This window comes from Rana temporaria, chromosome 2 (assembly GCF_905171775.1).
Source record: "Rana temporaria chromosome 2, aRanTem1.1, whole genome shotgun sequence".
Taxonomy (NCBI): Eukaryota; Metazoa; Chordata; class Amphibia; order Anura; family Ranidae; genus Rana; species Rana temporaria.
Genome location: NC_053490.1, coordinates 187,898,981 through 187,920,840, shown reverse-complemented (window position 1 = coordinate 187,920,840; position 21,860 = coordinate 187,898,981). Strand labels below are relative to the sequence as shown.

General features: G+C 39.9%; 1 protein-coding gene across 1 annotated transcript in view; it reads right to left on the bottom strand.

The window, feature by feature from the left end:
• Positions 1 to 21,860, bottom strand: part of NALCN (sodium leak channel, non-selective) — a 582,786-nt gene that overhangs the window by 183,380 nt on the left and 377,546 nt on the right. The window contains 1 exon segment of the mRNA XM_040336161.1: positions 21,374 to 21,515. Within this exon segment, the coding sequence (XP_040192095.1) occupies positions 21,374 to 21,515 (142 nt within the window).

The following is a 21,860-nucleotide window of genomic DNA, read 5'->3' as shown; positions in this document are numbered from 1 at the left end:
GCACAGTGGCATCAATGGGCACAGTGGTGAAAATGGGCACAGTGGCAACAATTAAAGGGCACAGTGACATGCACAGTGGCAACAATGGGCACAGTGGCAACAATTAAAGGGCACAGTGGTGACAATTGGCACAGTGGCAACAATTGAGGGGCACAGTGGCTGCGTTTGATGGCATGGCACAGTGGTGACAATTGATGGCACAGTGGCTGTGTTTGATGGCATGGCACAGTGACTGCATTTGATGGCATGGCACAGTGGCTGCGTTTGTTGGCATGGCACAGTGACTGTGTTTGTTGGCATGGCACAGTGGGGCGAATTGATGGCATAGTGACTGCATTTGATGGCATGGCACAGTGGTGATAATTGATGGCACAGTGGCTGCGTTTGATGGCATGGCACAGTGGTGACAATTGATGGCACAGTGGCTGCGTTTGATGGCATGGCACAGTGGTGACAATGGATGGCACAGTGGCTGCGTTTGATGGCATGGCACAGTGGTGACAATTGATGGCACAGTGGTTGCGTTTGATGGCATGGCACAGTAGTGACAATTGATGCCACAGTGGCTGAGTTTGATGGCATGGCACAGTGACTGCATTTGATGGCATGGCACAGTGGTGACAATTGATGGCACAGTGACTGTGTTTGATGGCATGGCACAGTGGTGACAATTGATGGCACAGTGGCTGCATTTGATGGGCACAGTGAGGCTGCAATTTTTTTTTTTCGTTTGCGCCCCCCCAAAAATTTTGAGCACCAGCCGCCACTGACAGTAGATGTACATTACAATAACATGTTAAAGCTCATAAGAGATTTTAATGATTGAGTTTACTATTTACTTTAATTACTCTCTACAAAGGGAAATATAAATACAGGGTGTTGTGTATGCATTAAGGCATTATGGTACTTACATTGACTGCTGTTTCAACAATTTATTCAGTATTGTTATGAAAGGAGGATTTAGTTACTGCAAATGTAATAGTTATATATTATTCCCATCGGATTTATGATTAATTACATTTATTCTACAAAGTAAATTTTAGTTTGTTCTAACACACTACACGTGAGGTTTCTTCTTTATGCGTTTTTTAGAAGATGACAGAATTTGCTTTTTTGACATAAAGCATTACATAGATTGGGACAGACTAAATTAATACAGTAGTTGTAAACCCTTACATATTACCCACTGAAGTGAGCAGCATCAGGTGATACACAGAAATGAAACAAATCCACCTGAATAAGTTCACACAGCATTTCTCAGCTTCTTAAAGGCAGGGGACTGGGACCTGACATCACACACTGCACATCACACACTGCACAGCATAAAACAGGGAGCAAAGTGTAATCAGAGACCTAAGTGAAAGGAATGGACACACCCCCTCAACACAATCTCATAGAGAACATGCACAGCTGAGGCTGTCAATTACCTTCTGCATGCTGGAGGGTGGGGGGCGACAGGGCCATCCCCCAGAATTCAGTGGTGTTGGCATAACCTGTCAGCAGTGACTTATGCAGATAGCAGAAGGAGGATAGACAGAACATACAAAAATTACACTAGGTGCTTTAAATTGCAGCTAGGACACACTAGAGAGGGATAAGGTTTGTTCATTCTTAATTTCAATGGTTTATACCCACTTTAAAAAGGATCTTCAGGCCCCCCCCCAAACATTTTTTTAAAGTGAGCAGCTGACTTTTAATAAAATGACACTTACCTGTCCAGGGATCCAGCGCTGACCTCACCACGGGCTGGGTCTTTGCCAGCATTCGCGTACCCGGCATGTTTACCTAGGTAAGCAACCTGTGACACCTTGCGGCTTCCCACTACACATGTGCAAGCTTCACCGTGCTTTGCGAATGGTCCTGCAACCCGCAGCCTTCTGGGACCTGTGACATGCTCCTGAAGGCTGCAGCAAAGGGTTATGAGGGAGGCAAACTTATCAAAACTAGGTATCTGCCCCCCCCTCCCAAAAAAATAAAAATATGTCCAAAAGTGGTAAAGGAGGCGAGTGTGAAGTTCCCCTTTAATTTGAGATTTTATCTGTAAACGAGTACAATGCCAGCAGTTATTACAAAAACAAGTAGAAGACATAAAAAGACGAAAAATACTATACAACATTATTAAATGTTTTGAAAGAGAGAGAAAGTGGACTGAATATGTAGCGTTATGTGTGATCCTACAATGGCTTAGCATTACCCTCTAGATGACGTACATCTCTAAATAGACCACACGTTTTTACTGCAGCCTGCTCAATCTCTTTTCCTTTATTGTGTCATAATGTTTGGATATCTATGCAACATAACGTGAGTCCAGTTATTAACCAGCATGGAGAGCTATGTCAACTATGTAAGAAAAGCAAATCAGATTGCACACTTTTCTATCTGTAATGTTAACTTTTAGCAATCTCTTAAAGCAAACTTGTGTTCTTACTAAACCAGCTAAAGTAGCAGTATAGGTTATTAAGGTAATAGTATATAGTAAGCAGTCAGCACACATGTTCTCTTGCAGACTATGTTTTCCCAGCAGCACATACTAAATGTCCTCCAATTCCACATGATAAAGGAGAGGGGATGCTATGTGTATATAAACAAAGGCTTTAAAAAAAGTTGCTATCTGCACAACAGACCTCATGGGACTATGGACACTGCTGGGGGGAGAAATCCTGACTTAGATATAAGCAGAGTGAGTTGAGTGAGTTCACAGTTTGGTTTCACTGGCATTGCGTCAAAAGTAGCCTTAAGTATTAGCAGGTGGACTGCTAATTAAAAACATTTCATTGCTGATATTGTTATCAATTACTGTGTTGATATACAATGTAAGCTGCCAATGTAGCACCTAGCGATGCGCATCTGGAAAGTATTAGTATTCTAATGCCTCGTACACACAACCATTTTTCTCGGCAGGAAAAAAACATGTTTTTCCCCGACGTGATTTTTTTCCAGCCTAACTTGCAAAATTGTCCGACCAAAGCGCAGTGACGTACAACACGTACAACGGGACTATAAAGGGGACGTTTCTTTCAAATGGTGCCACCCTTTGGGCTGCTTTAGGGCTGCATACTTGATTCTGAGCATGCACGTTTTTTTCCCCCTCGGAAAAGCATACACGTTTTTCGTGACGAGAAAAAGACTGACGGGAAACACGATGAGAAAAGAGAGCTGGTTTCAATTTTTTTGCGGGCAGTTTTTTAGTAGAGAAAATGGCTAGGGAGCATACACATGACCAATATAAAAAATGACAGTTTTCTCTTCGTGAAAACTGGTCGTGTGTACAAGGCATATCTAAATAATAAAAATAAAATAATAATACTTTTTTGTAGGCTTAAAAATATAGAATATTTTCTTGAATATTTTTTCTTAGAATTTCTGTCCATTTGTATGAAAGCTTAAGGTTATTTTATCATGTCATGGGGATGAAAAAGACAGAAATGTTTGAAGTCCAGCCTGTTTGACAAGCAAAGCCCCATCCATAGATACAGTAGAGAACGAGTGTAGACACAAAGGGACTATAAGTGTTATTCACAGGATTACCAAGTGAAAATAAAGGGAGAAAAGCCTGAAAAAAAAAGGAATGAAGCCACTACATTGGACCAGTAAGCTGCATCTTATTACATTAATGTTTTATTGTTTTGGTGTTCAGAAATGCTTTCATTTTACCTCAACACAATGCATTTAAACAAAATGGGGAATTTTGCTGAAACACAGTAATTTTTTGCCAACATTTTGGCAAACAAAAAAAGGGAAAGCTGGGGGACTGACAGGATCACCAGGAATTTTACACAAAGGAAGCAATGCAAAGTGAACAGGATACTTTTGAATAAAAGTACATGGTAAGACAGACATATATGAGGAATATGAAATGTTGGGGTAAGACACACTTTAAGTTGCTGTTTGTTACTAATAGGTGCAGTGAGCACACAATATGCCTACAAACACATTTTCAAGACCTGTGCTGGATAATTTCAAGCAATAGATTAAAAAATTCAACAAGGAGAGTAGGATCCAATATAACTATCATAGAAGGTGAGTAGACCAAGAGAAGCAATAAAATGTAAGGTGATTTAACTATCAAGTATCTAGAAAAAATCTAAATGCTTTAGAGATAACTGACCCTTTAAACAAAATCTTATAATAATTTCATAACAACAATCCAGGCTACACTAATTCCTTATTGCCAATAATGTAAAGGATTTACAGTGGCACCAAGGCAATCCAATGGGAAGAGTCACCATACCCCATTGATAACATTTTACTGGAAATCCATGTCCAATGTATCAACATGAATGTCCTCTTTACTATAGAGGCAAGTAGTATGGGACATTCTTGTCTCCGGAATGTATAAACATTTGACATGGCTTTCCAATAATTTGTTTTTAGCACCCTCTAGGTAGGGAATGCCCTTGCTCCTGGGCCCAGGAGTATTTTTTAAATTTTTCCCAGCCAAGGGACTGGCTGAATTTTGATGGGGGGTGAGTGTAGCACCGTCTAGGTAGGTAGGTGCTAGAGGTAGGAGTTTTGTTAGGATAGGTACATTTAGACAGACCTGTTTGTTTTGTTTTGATTTGGGCTGGAAGTGGCTCAGGCTAGCAGCTGGTGATTCACAGGCAGCATCACTAAGACCTCCCTCTTTTTTCCAGAGCTGGGTAGAAATGTCTGGAAAGAGGAGGAGAGGAGAGGTGGAGTTGCCTGGGGTGTTTGAGAGCCCTGACCAATCCCCAACTTGGATTGGCAGGGGGCAGGCCTCCTGAAATACCCAGGGTCAGCACATCTGGGGAAGAAAGAGCTGGAGTGAGAGTGGGGGAGGGGTAACCTTGGGCCTGGGCTTGAGTTGAGTCGGCACACCTAAAAGGACTGGGAGCTTGCAGTCTGTATGGGTGCCGAACCAGAAGTGTGGACTGTGGTGGAAGGGGCTGTGGAGAGAGGTAGCTGCAGCCAGGAGGGCTGGCAGGGCCTGAAGAGGGCTAACTGGGATCAGTAGTTGTGTGTAGGACAGCTAGTACAAGGACTTTTGCCATTTTCCCTGCTACACTATAGGGGTCCGTGGACCCTGCCTGCAAAAGGTGATTGCTAAGGCTTGGCCAAGCCAGTGTCAGGATTACTCATACACATGTACTAGCTGGTCCTGGGAATTAAGTGATGTGCTGGAGGTGGCAGACAGTAATCGTCTGCAGCAAGTGATGTGCTGGAGGAGTAAGGAGAGGGAGGTAACTTCAAGTATAAGTGTGCAGGAGTCCTGGTCCATATTATAATGTGAAGGCATGGTTGCTCCACTGAGGGGGGGGGGGACCTGGAGAGGAGATGGAGAGGGCGAAGGGAGGGATTTCGTTTTTTTTTTCCTTTTTTTGTGCTTTGTTTTGATTTTGTTTGGGTCTTGTTTCGTTTGAGGATGTTATAAAGACGTTATTGATATTGGTTAGGGTTGGGGGAGGATAGGTAGCAGGGGGGGGGGGGGGGGGAAAAGAAGAAGGAAAAAGGGGAAGAGAAGGTGGTGCATTGATATTTAAAGAAATATAATCACTGAGATTTAACGGAACATTCAAAGTAAATAAAAGGCCGGCCTGTACTGGAGGATATAGGTAGGGTGGGACTATGTAAAAGAGCTATTGGATGAGAAATTATTTATATATATATGTAGTAAAAATGGACACAATGTACTACCTGTATAACCTTTTTTGAAAATATAAATATAAAATAAAAATAAAGTGTGCAGGAGGAAGTTGAAGGATTATGTACATGGAGTGTACATAGTTTGTCCCAAACCTATTTGCTATTGATTCTTTACTGGGCATCCCATATACTCCATCCCCATCCAAGTTATATCCCCCAATAAAATAAAAAAATAAAAAATTCAGTGACTGTTTCATGATTCAGAGTGCCTGTAGTGAATGCAGGGCTGGCAGGGTGACAGACAATCCAAAAATGTCAGCAGCCTCTACATGTGTACAGCTACATATTTTAAATTGAATTTTCAAAGGAAAAGTCTCTACGACATCATTAAAGTCACTAGCATGAAGTAGAACACTGATTGAAGTCACAATCCTTGCTGGTGAATGTTATATAATTAAAAAAGTTCTTGTATTTAGTTTCTATTGTTCAAAATCTGTGTGATTGATTGAAACATGATTGATAAAAACCCTATAAATTTAAAATGAACCAGTATTGCAGTATGATAATGCAAGTATTTTTATCTATACATGTTTTTTTACATCTTTTCAATGTTACTATCACAAAACAATCAAGAATCGGTAGAAATATTTTATAATTGCCAAAATGATTGTGTTGCTTGTTATGAAACCATCAAAGGTTATACTTTGATTATCAAAACACTGACAGAACCATCTGCCAATGCCTTTTATCACCAGGAAGCAGGACAATCTGCTCAGCATTCTCCAAATGTGTTTGTGTCGATTATGAAAGTTAACATTAACCATCTTCTTCTATGTCAACTGTTGAAAAATAAGCCGTGCAGATCTATTTTTAGACTGGATAAATACTGGGTTTATAGAAAAATATGCTTGTAAAGTATGCATTCATTAGATATTCTACAAAAGTGTACAGTTATTTGAACTAATCAGAAGCTTTACATTTGAGATAAGAACGATCTGAATTATGTGCATACGATTATTATATTTCTCCAGGCACCTCTCATATAGGCTGATAATTTAGCCCATTAGGGTTTATACGTAATCTGCAGATTATTGTCCTGTGCATTGTGCTAACAACTCCCCAGCCTGAGCATTATCCACTCAGAAATCATATGGATGAGATGGAGATTCTGATTTTACAATTATGCCTTTTATGAGACCATTGCATGGCATGTTTTTATAACCGCCAGCACAATCCTAGCAGTCAAGTTTTAGATAGATCGGAGTACTGGAGGTCCTGATCTTAAAATATATAGTCAAATTTGCAATTTGAATAATCAAAACTTACAGTTGAACTCCAATAAAAAAATATATAGTGCCCCCTTCCTCCTGCTCAGGAAAGTTTAATTACTGCATTTCCCACCCACTCCCTGTATTATTATAGGTCCTTAATGTCCTTCTGTATAATGGTGATACATTGTATATGCGGACATCAGAAAGGCCATGACTGGATAAAAATGTTCTCTAAGTTTTCTCATTCGCATACTTAATCGAGGTGAAAGGTTCAGAAAGTACAGAAGTCTGTGAGACAACAGACAATTAGAATATTCAGAATAAGACCTCAACAAAGTCAACCTCCATGTTTCTCTCATGACAAGTTTTTCTTAAGCATATCTCATGATGCCATTAAGGTCAGCAGCTTCAGCTCATAAAAATACTTGCAAAAAGAATAAAAGAAAAGATCGTGTCACATAGGTAGTCTTTTCCAAGATTAAATTATGGGCAGTGGCCTAAATAGAGGTCTTCCTTTGAACAAAGTACAGTTTTGCATCAAATAAAACCCTGTGTGCCATCTATTCTAAAGAAACTGTATATAGCAGGGGCGGGCCACTCTGATGCCCCATAAAAAAGCTGCATTGCTTTCGCTGCTGGTATACCTAAAGGCAAGTGGCGTATCATCCACGTGTGCAGGGTACAGTACAGTGCCCCCTGCCAGGCAGTGCTGAAGTCACAGCCTGACCTATGTCTCCTGAACAATGGAATCGGTCAGAGGATTGAGCAGCAGCAGCGTCAGTCAATAGGAGTAAGAGATAGGGAAATGTGTCCACTAATTAATGAGGGGGACAGTAGGTGGGCGGAACCTGGCTTCCCATGGTTACTGCAATCATTGTTCATCTACAGATAACAGAGTATTCAGTGTATGTATATGTATAGTACAGGAGCCAGCATATACAGTGTATATATACAGTACAGGGGACACTGTATTGTATATATATATATATATATATATATATATATATATATATATATATATTGTAGAGAGGACAAGGGCAGCATAGAGTAAACAGAGTATTCTCACACAGTGTGCACCCCATGTAATGTGCCCTGCTGCCCTTTCATGTAATGTACCCTGTTTTGCCCCTCATGTAAATGTTCCCTGATGTGCCCCTCATGTAAATGTTCCCTGATGTGCCCCTCATATAACGTGCCCTGCTGTGCCCCATGTAATGTTCTCTACTAAGCCCCCCATGTCATATGCCCTGCTAAACACCCATGTCATGTGTCTTGCAGAGCCCCCCATGTCATGTGCCCTGCTGACCCCCTCATGTTGTGTGCTCTGCTGAGCCCTAATGTCATGTGCCCTGCAGAGCCCCCCATGTCATATGCTCTGCTGAGCCCCCAATGTCATGTTCCCTGCTGAGCCCTCATGTAATGTGCTCCGCTGAGCCCCCCCCATGTAATGTGCCCTGCTGAGCTCCCCATGTAATGTGTTCTAATGAGCTCCCCATGTAATGTGTCATGTAGTCCTTCCATGTAATGTGCCCTGCTGAGCCCCCCGTATAAATGTTCTTTTCTGCATGTAATGTGCCCTGCTGAGCCCCCCCGTATAATGTTATTTGCTGAGCTTCCCATGTAATGTATCCTGCCAAGCCCCCCTCCCCATTAAATATGCCCTGCTGCCTCCTCCTTATGTAATGTGCCCTGCTGACCTGCTTTCAACTGCCCAGTTGAAACCTCTATACTTTTCTCTGTTGACTCCATGTGCTCTGCTTATCTCAGGTTTGACCCAGAATTGGCATCTTTGCAGAAAAAAAGCAAGCAGAACTAACACATTAAATAGGTACATATTTATTCTACTATTTAATGTGCTTTCTAAAAATAATTGTAAAAATAACTAACATGATTACACCAATAAGCTGCAGAATGTGAACATTATGTCAAGGGTTTTCCAAGATCTCATCATTTTTGCCAAGGTTTCCACCAAGGTAAAAAGGATGAGAAACCCTGCACTGTGTTTTAGGTTACAGACTCCTGCACTATATACACTGTAAAATAGCATATTTTATGAGTACAAGAAGGCTTCTGATTTTTTTTAGCCACACCAATTTGGGCCCCTCCCACTCCCACTTTTAATGCCCCATTGCTATTCTGCATTAAGTAGCTAAAGATACCCTAAATCTTTCAACAATATTAGCAATGCCCCTGGCACAATGCAAACCATGCACACATTTTATGCACTGACCATAACACATTTTTAAGTAAAAGGGGCCCAACTTGTAATCTTGCACACAGGCCCACTGATTTCATAAAATACCCCTGCTAAATGCTTCCTGGTAAAGAGGAGTAAAAAGTCCCCATCTGTGTCCTACCAAGTGCATGATGAAGACATAATGCAGGCTACCCCCTGATATATGGATGGATTGTGTCATGTCTGAGCAGAGGCCAGCTCTGTGCCCCATTGGAGGCTGTCCTCCCACAGCCAGCCTGGACCGAGCCACCCTGGCTCCCCCCTGCATCCCTCAGCCGCCGTTCGGGAACCTAGAGTGTTTACAGAATTGGATAAAAATGTTTTGCTGTGAACAGTATATTGTCACTTATTTTGTGTGTATTTTCATATGCAACAAACAGTACAAAAAGCAGAAATAACACACACAGCGGGTGACAGTGGCGGCTGGTGGTATATTTGTGGGGGGGGGATGACAATGCACCCACAGCCTCCCCCCCCCCTGGTAAGTTAGATCACCCACATCGCCCCCCCTGTGGTTGAGTCGGCTGTGAGAGAAAAAAGAAAACCCTCTGATGGGACTTTGTAGGGCATGAAATCCAAGGAGGTAAGATTTGATAGTGTATGAAGTTCAAAATTTATTAATTGAAAATATTAAAAGGTTTTGGTACAGAATTAAAACATATACAAATTGATACGATTGCAGTAGATACAAAATGATGAAAGAATGAATAACCATTTCTCTGTCAATTGTACAACCAAGATCAGCTGTCAACACTGCACATTGTACTGCACGCCTGCCCACTCTGCAGCACCATATCTAGAGAGGTTATGCAGTGCCTGCGGATGCACAATGCGGTCTCTGGGACTTCTAGTCCCCCTGGGATTGTACAGGCAGGCTCAGTATACACACTGGGCACTGTCACTCCTCTCTGCCCATACTCAGTACAGCTCTGATCAGCAGCTTCTCCTCCATACAGCTCTGCTCTCTCCGGGTGGCTGCAAAATGATCCAGTAGCTCCAGCATCCGGACCACTTGCGAAACCACCCCGAACACGGACTCCAGGCTGTACTGCTCGTGAGGCTCTGCAGCCCGGAGCCAAGTCTCTTGGCAATGCTGTACAAATCTTCCAGGGACAGAGCAGCAGGTGCCCGCTGCCATAACATCCCCAATCCTCCCTCCTCCTCCTGGCCAATAGCCTCACTTCTCCTTCTGGCCAATTGGGAAACGGGTCTCAGGACTCGCTTCCATATGGGCCAGGAGGAGAATCAGTGTGACAATAGTGAATATTCATTCGCTATTATCACACAACTGGGTGAGCCCAGGGCGCAGTGCTCTGCTCCCCGAGCCCATTCTTATTTGAAGCATATTAGAGTCTCTGGGATTGCATTATGCATTATGGACCACCACTGGTGGGTGAACACTTAAAATGTTATTGCCAAGTTTATTGAGCCACAAACTAACGCATCATTGGCTCATGATAGCCCATCTGATCAATTTTGAATGGCAATAGATAGCTTTACAAAAGTTAATTCTTAAATAAGAATAAATTACTTTAATGTACAAAGTAAAATGGTTACAATACTGTTAAGACTTTTAGCTAGCATATATTTTAGGTTGGGTGGTTTAATTTTATAAAGTCACTTAATTTACATTTAAGCGATATTCAAGACTGATAATCAAGACAAGAAGGGTTTCGTTGTTTTTTTACTGGTAAACAAAACCATGGTTTCAATTGTTGCCATGGAAAAAGAAATACAAATCAGCTACATAAGGAAAAGGTTATGTGCAGAAAATAAAAAACATCTTTTTATTCAAAGCGTAACTCTGAGCAAATAATAACCTCACTCCCACCCCCAACCCATCCTGGACATTTTCTCTTCTTTTACCATGTGAAACTAAATATACTTGCCTAAATCAACTATACGGGTCTCTTGCTGGCATGTTTTCAGGTGTGCCCATGCTAGCTAGTCCTGACAATCCCCTTACACTGATATCACCCACTCTTCTGAGTCCTGAGAGAACCTTGCCATTGCACAGACAATGGAATGGGTCCACATCATGTGGCCAGTGATGTGGACACACAATAAGAGACTCAGGTAAACAGAAGAGGAGAGAAGACTCAGGACTTGAGCATCACACGAGCGTGAGTCAATAGGGAATTTCCCAACCAATACCAGTAAGCAGTTAGGGAGGAATGAGAGGGGGTTAATATTTGTCAAGAGTTGGGATTTAAGGTTTAGCTTTAAAGTTTATCTTCCAATGGAGATGCTATCTCTGGGGACACCCCAGAATTCCATCACTTTGGACTGTTTTTTTCTATCATTTCCTGCCTTGACTATGGGACAGGAAGTGAAAGTTCCCCATTGAAACAAAGATGGCGTAAAAAAAAAAAACTTGCAAGGGTTATAACCCTCACTTATTCTATTCAGATGAAAAAAGGTTTGCCTTTAAATCTACTTTAAAGGGGTTGTAAAGGCAGAAGATTTTTTTATCTTAATGCATTCTATGCATTCAAATAAAAAGCCTTCTGTGTGCAACCGCCCCCCTTAGTCACCCTGACACTTACCTGAGGTCCCTCTCTGTCTAGCGATGTCCACGAATGGCTCCGCTGTCCGAGATTCTCCTTCCTGATTGTCTGAGACACAGAAGCGGCGCCATTGGCTCCCACTGCTGTCAGTCAAAGTCAGCTAGCCTATCAGGGGAGGGAGGGGGTGGGGCTGGGTTAGGGCTCCGTGTCTCAATGGACACAGGGGAGCTGTGACTGAGCTTGGGCGCCCCCATAGCAAGCTGCTTGCTGTGGGGGCACTCAACAGGAGGGAGGGCCAGGATCACAGAAGAGGGACCCAAGAAGAGGAGGATCCGGGCTGCTCTGTACAAATCCACTACAACCGAGCAGGTAAGTATAACATGTTTATTATTTTTATAGGAAAAAAAATAGACTTTATACACACTTTAAGGCATAGAGAAATATTATGATACTGATTCTCAACATGCCCACATGCCATATATCATACCCAAGGTCACAGATTTATTGTATGAGGGGACTCTCCAAGGCATATACAGTATACAGTGTAGCACCATTAGGCAAACAACATCATACAATATACAGCATTTTTTAAGAATAAAAAAACAACATACACTGTATAGTACATGTTATCCTAGCAAAGGGGCTGGCAGCGACTGTGAGCACTGCCTTTACAACCCCTTTAAAATCAATTTAATAATACTACTAATAATATTAATAGTAGTAATAATAACATCAATACTACTTTCTAATGTTTCAAATTTTTTGAAGACACCTTACTAACTGGAATGGTACCCACTGATTGGCATATGTGGTGCCAGTATTCAAAAAAGGGTACTATGAAGCTATGCACGTGGGTGCTAAAACTATGCATGCAAAATACCAATTAGGAGGGGAGTTTCAGGGAAAAATCAGTGATGAAAAAGATTCAGGGATTTTTGTAGACCACATACGTATCAATAGCATGGGATGACAATTTGCAACTAACAAAGCTAGCAGAATACTTGCATGCATTAAAAAGAGCATATATTCAAAAGATAAACCAATAATTCAAACCCTTTCAAAAAGATTGGTTAACTCTGTAGAAGATCAGCTTAAGAGGTGATATAATCACAATGTACAAGTATATAAAAAGGTAATTATATTAACTTTATTAACTTGTTTACTCTAAGGTCCCTGAGGAAAACACACTGCCACAATTTGAGATTGGACAAACAGGTTTTATATTAAATTGCATAAGGGTTTCTTTACTGAGCAATAAAAATGTTGCGCTCCTTTCCCCAGGTAGTAGTATTTGCTGAGGGTGTTGATCATTTTAAAATAATTCAAGCACATTATATGGGGATATGGGAATTATTAGGGACACAAACTCACACCCATATTGGTTGAACTTAATGAACCTGTGTCTTTTTTTAACCTTACCTTCTATAATATGAAAAACTAGTTAGCACAAAGACACCATCACTACCAAATGCCAGTACTACCTTTTTTACATTTATAATAAACATAAAAATGACAAGAGAATGTTAACTTATCATTGTAAATGTTGTGCTCCTGCTATATTTAAATGCGTTTGTATTCTGGGTATCTCATGTAAGCCAACTGATGAGAAGAAATTGTACTTTTATTTTTATTCATTTTTCACATCCATGCATTCATTTTCAATTAAAAAACATATTCATGGAAGCTTTAATTTGCAATGTTATATTGTCAGGAATATGCAATAAATGTCTTCTTTTCGTGAGCACCTTTCAATGTTATTATTATTTTTAGCCTTAAAGTACGTTCCCAGAATTTTACTGACAATACCCTTTTCACATCCCTCCCACACTTCTTCCTTATCAAATTGCTTTGCATGATGAGTAATCTTCTTCTGAGTTACCACATAATAGATTCAATTTACAGGTTACAAGGACTATGAATGAATAAAGATTCTGAAAGGATGGCAAGTAACTTAATCCAATGGGATTATGCATGGCTATAGAAAATATTTCTATTTTCAGTATGCATCATGATTTAGTCATGTAATGCCACTTACAGTCCATTCATCTTGTATAATACAATTTCTAGGTTAAAGAACAAAATGATTGCAACATTTTGTCGCAATTAATATGGTTTGATGGTTTAGCCAGGGCGAGAGTGACATGAAGGGTTTCACTACATAATGCTTAAAAAACAATAATGTTTAGATAATCCCTGGTGTATGGAATTTAGATAAGGGGGGGCTTTCACCTTCAAATGACACACAGCACAGAGCTGCTTTAAATATGTAAAGCTCCCTGTACCTGTATGGATTTATTTATTTTTGACTGTGTCTGCAATTTGCCCCAAATCTGCCCCACGTGAAGTAAAACCCAATTCCAGTGTGGCTGCAACAATAAACAGTGAAGGACACTCCTTCCCCCACTGTTATTAAACTATTTTTCTCTTCTGGTTGTACAGATATATAAAAAAAAAAAGACAGGTTTGATCATCGTAAATCGTAACAGTAATATTAATTATATTTCACTGCTTGCTACAAGGCTTACCAACAGGTCAACAAAGAAAAAGAGTGCATTTTTTTTGTTTTATAAATTGTTTGTCTAAGGATTGCATAAAAAAATGTTTTTCTTAATAATCAGAAAGTCTTGTTTGTCCGTAATATATATATATATACAGTACAGACCAAAAGTTCGGACACACCTTCTCATTCAAAGAGTTTTCTTTATTTTCATGACTATGAAAATTGTAGATTCACGCTGAAGGCATCAAAACTATGAATTAACACATGTGGAATTATATATAACAAAAAAGTGTGAAACAACTGAAAATATATTTCATATTCTAGGTTCTTCAAAGTAGCCACCTTTTGCAGCAGACACATCTCTAGAACTGGTAAGAGGAGACTGTGTGAATCAGGCCTTCATGGTAGAATATCTGCTAGGAAACCACTGCTAAAGAAAGGCAACAAGCAGAAGAGACTTGTTTGGGCTAAAGAACACAAGGAATGGACATTAGACCAGTGGAAATCTGTGCTTTGGTCTGATGAGTCCAAACTTGAGATCTTTGGTTCCAACCCCTGTGTCTTTGTGCGACGCAGAAAAGGTGAACGGATGGACTCTACATGCCTGGTTCCCACCGTGAAGCATGGAGGAGGAGGTGTGATGGTGTGGGGATGGTTTGCTGCTGACACTGTTGGGGATTTATTCAAAATTGAAGGCATACTGAACCAGCATGGCTACCACAGCATCTTGCAGCGGCATGCTATTCCATCCGGTTTGCGTTTAGTTGGACCATCATTTATTTTTCAACAGGACAATGACCCCAAACACACCTCCAGGCTGTGTAAGGGCTATTTGACCAAGAAGGAGAGTGATGGGGTGCTTCGCCAGGTGACTACCTCTTGAAGCTCATCAAGAGAATGCCAAGAGTGTGCAAAGCAGTAATCAAAAGGTGGCTACTTTGAAGAACCTAGAATAAGAAATATATTTTAAGTTGTTTCACACTTTTTGGTTATGTATAATTCCACATGTGTTAATTCATAGTTTTGATGCCTTCAGTGTGAATCTACAATTTTCATAGTCATGAAAATAAAGAAAACTCTTTGAATGAGAAGGTGTGTCCAAACTTTTGGTCTATATATATATATATATATATATATATATATATATATATATATATATACACACACACACACACACACACACACACAGTCACACAAACACACATACTGTATATATAGAAGTCCATAGCAGAAATATAAAAATTGCCTCGGTCCATAGGGGGTGTACAAGTGTGAGAGTAGTTAAGGAATGTTGTTCTCTGGCTTGGCCCATGCAGGTTCACGTTAACCTGGTTACTACCAATACATGTTTATAAATGGCAGATTGGTGGACTGTTATTTCCCCAGCGCTTATAAATGACAAAGGAGGAAACAACCTGGGTAGCCATTTTGCTAGCCAATTAATATGTACAGGGCCATCATTATATGGTTCAAGACACAGACACAGCTTACCGAGATGACCACAATTATGTAATCGATGTGATAGCCAATCACAGCGATCATATTTCTTTGTTTTTATATTTGTAATCCCTCCCCTTTACCTTACATCAGAGAAAGGAATCTTAGTAATGTATGAATTGCAAATAAATAATGGATGCATAGCAGCAGCTGCTGATCAAACCATCTAATTTCACTTACCTGGGGATTGTTTTTAACCTATTCATGCCCCCCTCCTGCCCTATACATCTGATCTCCAGCTTGTATTTGATCTGAGTATTAACCATTCACCTCCTTTATCCTGCCAATCTGCATATTAACCCGTTCATCTCTATCCTCCCACTGTATGTTACATGTACATTCACCCCTTCACCTCCACTTTCTGTGTAAAACCTGTACAATAATATCTCTAGTGCAGCATTACCAAACTCTATGTTTTAACCTCCCCAAATACCTGCATGTTTCTTTATTTTAAAAAAAATGTGACAAAAATGTAATTATCTGTGGGTGTCTTCTTCCCATAAAGGGGTAATTTGGGGGATTTTTTGAGCTGGCATTTTTATTTTAACAGAAATTAAGGGACACAGTTTTCTTTCCCAAATTTTTTCAAAATGGTAAAAAATAAAAATCTCATTAAATAACACATTTGGAAAGTGCTTTTCATCTCAAATCATCTAAAACATTATATAATGTTCAAACATTTGGGTACAGTGTGGCATTATGTAGTAATTGTCAGTAAAACTATCACAGTACTGAAAACACAGTACTGAAAACTCAAGTAGTTAATGGTGGCTCCTCAGCACTTTATATGCCCCTTTTATTTCCTACGGCTCTGTTTAGCCACAAGGAACAGGAAAAATACCCACTGCTTCGAGGTATGGAGTGCATGCAACTTACCCTTTCCAATAATGAGACAAGGCTGGTGTTTGGTGGTTGGTGACTGAGGCACTTAGCACTGGCATATAAATGTATGGAGAGATTGTTCAGTCTAGTGTAATCTCCAACACAGTGCAACTTAGAGCTTACACAGAGCTTTTTCTTTCCACTTTGAACAAGGCAGATGTAGAGTGACAGTAAGGTAAGTATAAACTACTGGCAAGGCCATCATTAAAGCATTATTTATTTTTTGCCTTGGACAGGCAAAGCAAAAGATTTGTTAAGTATTTTGTTTTTGCTAAGTGTATCACTTTTAATGGATGTCTATGTCTTTAAATCTATTTTTTTTCATTGGGATTCGTATTTATCTATTTGTTGGAAAATCTCTGTATGATGATCTAATCCATTCCATTTCTACCGTGTGTATGCTGCCTCACTTGTCAGCTGAGTTGCAGGTTAGTGCCTTTGGGGGTTACTGAACATTTAGTGGATGTAGATGTTTCACAGCTGAAACTTTCACTAAGATGTTTGGTTGGAACAAGATTACTCACTATGCATGTGAACGTACACATTCTATTATGAACTGACCCTTGGGGTAAAGGATGGGGCATGCTCCAATGACTACAAATTGCCATAAAAAATTTACACAATAGAAGAGCAACAGATAAAAGAGCAGGACGTGAGTTATAACTTGTCATGTTGTAAAACAAAAAAATTAAGGCGCACAACCTTGTACATTACACAATTGGTATCTTTCCTAATGTATGAAAAGAAGAATACTCACAAACACATTAATGATAAAAGCATGTCAAGAGCCACAGTAGACACAAAACGACCAGGTCACCAAGACTGTTCCCAGCAAGTCGGAGGAACTCACAGCTTGCTGACGCATTTAGAGGGGATGGGCAAGGTTGGTGCACCCTCTCTTCTTTGTTTTACAGTGTTTGCATTGGGTTTCTCCCCTGACCTTCAGAGTGCAGCAATACCTGTGCTTCTTTTTTGAACCACCAAGATTCTGTGATACATCCAACACCTTTACTCTGCCCTTGAGCACGGTAAAATACTACTGTACTGTCTCTAGCTTGTTATATGTGAGGTGATTCAGCTAAGATAAATGATATTATTTACACAGTCTCTGGTTAAAACCCTATAGTATAGCAATCTTAATTTCCCTAATTTCTGGTATTTCCGAGAGCCAGCAAATTCAACATGTAACATATGCATACATGTTGTTTTAGGTTGCCAAGGAAATGTTTATGTACTTTGCGTGTGGTTATTAATAGCATAGCAGGACTTTTCACCAGCAGATATATTGTTTTAGCTGGGGATCAGGCAGGAACTGTGTTTTCCTTTTTTTTTTAGAACATATGCCATTCAACCCAATGTATTATCACAGAGGTTTATAGAGAAGCCTTTTATCTGTCAGATAAGCATAAAAAAACAACTTTTTTCTTTCTTTTTCAGAAGGGGGATTTCTGCAATAGTATAAAAGCATTGGTTTTCAGTGAATTATCATACACTAGGCCTCTCTCCATTATAGATAAATTGTATTACTCATTGGCCTACATTCCCAGGAATGATGCAGTGTTAATAATGTCTGCCATTTGCATCTCCTACAACAGTCCTGTACATGCTTTGGACATGAAGACAGTGAATGGGCACATTGGCCATTATTTGCTTCCATAGCACGAGTATTACAATTTCTAAAGGGATTTAAAATATTATCAAAAGTGTGCCCAATAACTAAATAGGATAAATATAAATTCCTTAAAAATTGCCTGGTAGCATTACTTCCCAATATAGTTTACGGAGCACAGCAGTTTGAAAATTACAATTGGAAAAGGAAGTATGGATGCCCAAAGTTTTCATCCTGCCTAGGGCCCCATTTAGTCTTAATCTGCCTACATATTTGCCCATCTAAGGCAGGTCATACATGGGTCGAATTTCAAAAGAAAATTCTTTTAAAAATCTTATCTAAGAATTTTAGTTCGTATTTCGCACCATTAGTGGGCTGCACCAACAGCCGATTTTCGTGTGGCCATTGAATTTAACCACTTAAGGACAGAAGGTGTTTTTCAGATTCGGCGTTTACAAGACTAAATTTTTTTAGGGCTGTTACTGATCAAAAATTTTCTGTTCGATTAATCTTTTTTTTTTATCGATTAATCGACTAATTTCGATTAATTATAATGCACATACAGATCCAACTACTTTTAGCTGATCTCCTTGCAGGCTGATTCCCAGTGCAGCTACCAACAACTGGAAAAATGGATAGCAGGATACAAAAAACACACAAAGGCAGCGCTCGATGGGAATAGCATTAAAACTTTTATAGTCTTCAAGTAGGTAACCAAATAAATATTGCACTGGAGATAAAATTCATGTAGCTACATAAACTGTAAAAATGGTGTGAGTAATACCAAACGGTACCAAAAGCAGTCATAAAAACATGTAGCCAAGTATGATACTGGTATAAAAATGTGTACAACGATACCACTGCTGAATCCAGATGAGGAGAGGTTAACATCAGTCCGTCGGCATTTAGATGTCCCATGAAGGGAACTATCACAACTCCCAGTGGATGGTTGTAGAATCCCAGGTTGATAGAGGGAAGTGATAGAGGGAAGTGTAACAGCCCTTGCGTGTGGCAGATAGTAAGGTCCCGCTAGCATGCAGATATGAAGGCACAGCAAAGGAGCCCTTCAGATGGACACGTCAAGCCCCGCCATTACTGGATCTCCGACGGAACTCCCTGAATGCCCAGAAGCCGGCGGAGAGGTGAGTACCAATCAAAAGAATTTTAATCGATCAAAAATACTTTTTTTGCTAGAAAATTACTTAAAACCCCCAAACATTATATATTTTTTTCTAACATCCTAGAGAATAAAATGGCGGTCATTGCAATACTTTTTGTCACACCGTATTTGCGCAGCGGTCTTACAAGCACACTTTTTTTGGGAAAAATTCACTTTTTTTAATTAAAAAATAAGACAACAATAAATTTGGGCACATTTTTTATATATTGTGAAAGATAATGTTACGCCGAGTAAAATGATACCCAACATGTCACGCTTAAAAATTGCACCTGCTCCTGGCATGGCGTCAAACTTTTACCCTTAAAAATGTCGATAGGCGACTTTTAAAAAATTCTATAGGTTGCATTTTTTGAGCTACAGAGGAGGTCTAGGGCTAGAATTATTGCTCTCGCTCTAACGATCGCGGCGATACCTCACTTGTGTGGTTTGAACACCGTTTTCATATGCGGGCGCTACTCGCGTATGCGTTCGCTTCTGCGCACGAGCTCGTCAGGACAGGGTGATTTAAAACCTTTTTTTTGTTTTCTTATTTATTTTTATTGATTTTATAATTTTTTACACTGAAATAAAAAATAAATAAAAAATGTATCACTTTTATTCCTATTACAAGGAATGTAAACATCCCTTGTAATAGAAAAAAGCATGACAGGTCCTCTTAAATATGAGATCTGGGGTCAAAAAGACCTCAGATCTCATATTTAGACCTAAATGCAAAAAAAAAAATAGAAATTTTGTCATTTAAAAAAATGAAAACAAAAAAATGTCTCTTTAAGACGCTAGGCGGGACTGACGTTTTGACGTCACTTCCGCCCAGCAATGCTATGAGGACGAGTGGGGGCCATCTTGCCCTCACTCGCATCCTCACACAGTAGGCAGAAGGTCCCGATCGCCTCCACCGCGGAGACCGCCGTTATCGTTTACATGACCGCTCACTGAAGAGATGGATATCTCGGTTGTGGCAGCAGCTGCTGCCGTTACCGAGATATCCATCTTTAAAAACAGGATTATATACAGTGGGCGGTCGTCAACCGGTTAAATAATCTGACATGTTGGAAATTTTTTGAAAAACTAAAGATTTTCGAATCAATGATGGGAGACTCGTGCGAGAAATGTAATTGAAAAAGAAATGCGCATGTGCAAGAGAAGAGAATTCCCGGAAAGAAAAGAAGATTCCCAGACACGAAAATTATTTTCTGTAGCAACAGGAGGTGAAATTGAAGGCTTGGTTGGTCGAATTTCAAAATCAATGGTGGCACTATTGGATCACAAAACGCACAAAATTTCTGATTTTCAAAAGAAAATTATTTAAAAAATTCCATGTATGTATGGCCTGCATAAGGCAGGCTGTAGGCTTTAAATCTGATTTATGGGATCCCCCCAGCCCTACTCACCTCACCCCACTCAATCTGATCACTGGCATTTAAAAATATCCTATATCTAGTCTTTTCTTTTTACAGCAGGTGGGGTCATTCTTAAGTTGTCATCACTACCTGCATGATGAGGACTGTTCCTTACAGCGGTCCAGTGGCCCTTCTTCAGGATCCAGAAGAAGTGGCGTGAGTGCAAAGGGACTCTAGGGGAGCAGCTGGTGTGGGCACATCTATAGCGCTCGAATGGCAGTCCTTCACACCCAGAAATGAGGCCAGTGAGGGATCTGGATGGTGGACTTAAGTGAATATAACTTGTTTCACAAGTTAGAAAAAAAATGTGTAGTATAGGTAAAGATGGGGGGGAAGGAGGAATAAATATTTGCTCAGAGATGGGCTTTCATTTGCTAATGTGTATGCCGCAGCAAAACTTCTGAACTGCAAGTACTAACTTATTTTTTTGACACATATCAATATATATTTTTTTATACACAGAACAGTTAAGTGTAATTTCCAAATGCAGGAGAAAACACAATAAGAAGAACTCAAAGTTAATGTAAAGGCTTTGAAAAGGTTGGAAAGAAGCACGGAAAATATACTACACTGTTTAGGAAGTTAATAGTAGAAGGTTATGAACAGCTGAGCCCATAAACGTATTACAAATGAAAGTAGCGTGCTGCAATGAATAAAGTAGGAATGACATAAAGAGCCATAGTTTACCTTCTGGTCAATGTACTTATTCTCTTCAATTCCAGATCTTTTTGAATGATCACAAGAAGAGGATGAAGCTGATGGAAGTCTTCTTAGTAAGCAGCTAGTATCCTGTTGTTGCCGGTCAATGAATTGCTTCATGAAACTTTCCCTGAAAAACATACAAAGAAATAAAAGGGAGCACTGCAATATACCATTAATGGTGTTTGTGATGTTTTCTCACATTTGGCAGGTGTGCGAAGAGAGCAGAACAAACAGGGTGAATAAAGAGAGTGGAACATACAAGCCATTACACCATTACAAAATGTCATTCATGAAACAGCTGAACTGCAGAAGTCAGCTACTGCAGGTAAAAGATAAACACAGAAAGTTTAAAGCTCAATTGAACTTTCAGGTAAAATCAGTCAAATGCATTCCAGATACAGTTAAAGAAATTGTGTTCAAAGGCTGACAACTTATTTTTTTCTTTAGAAAAAGCCATCCTCTGCCAGCTGGG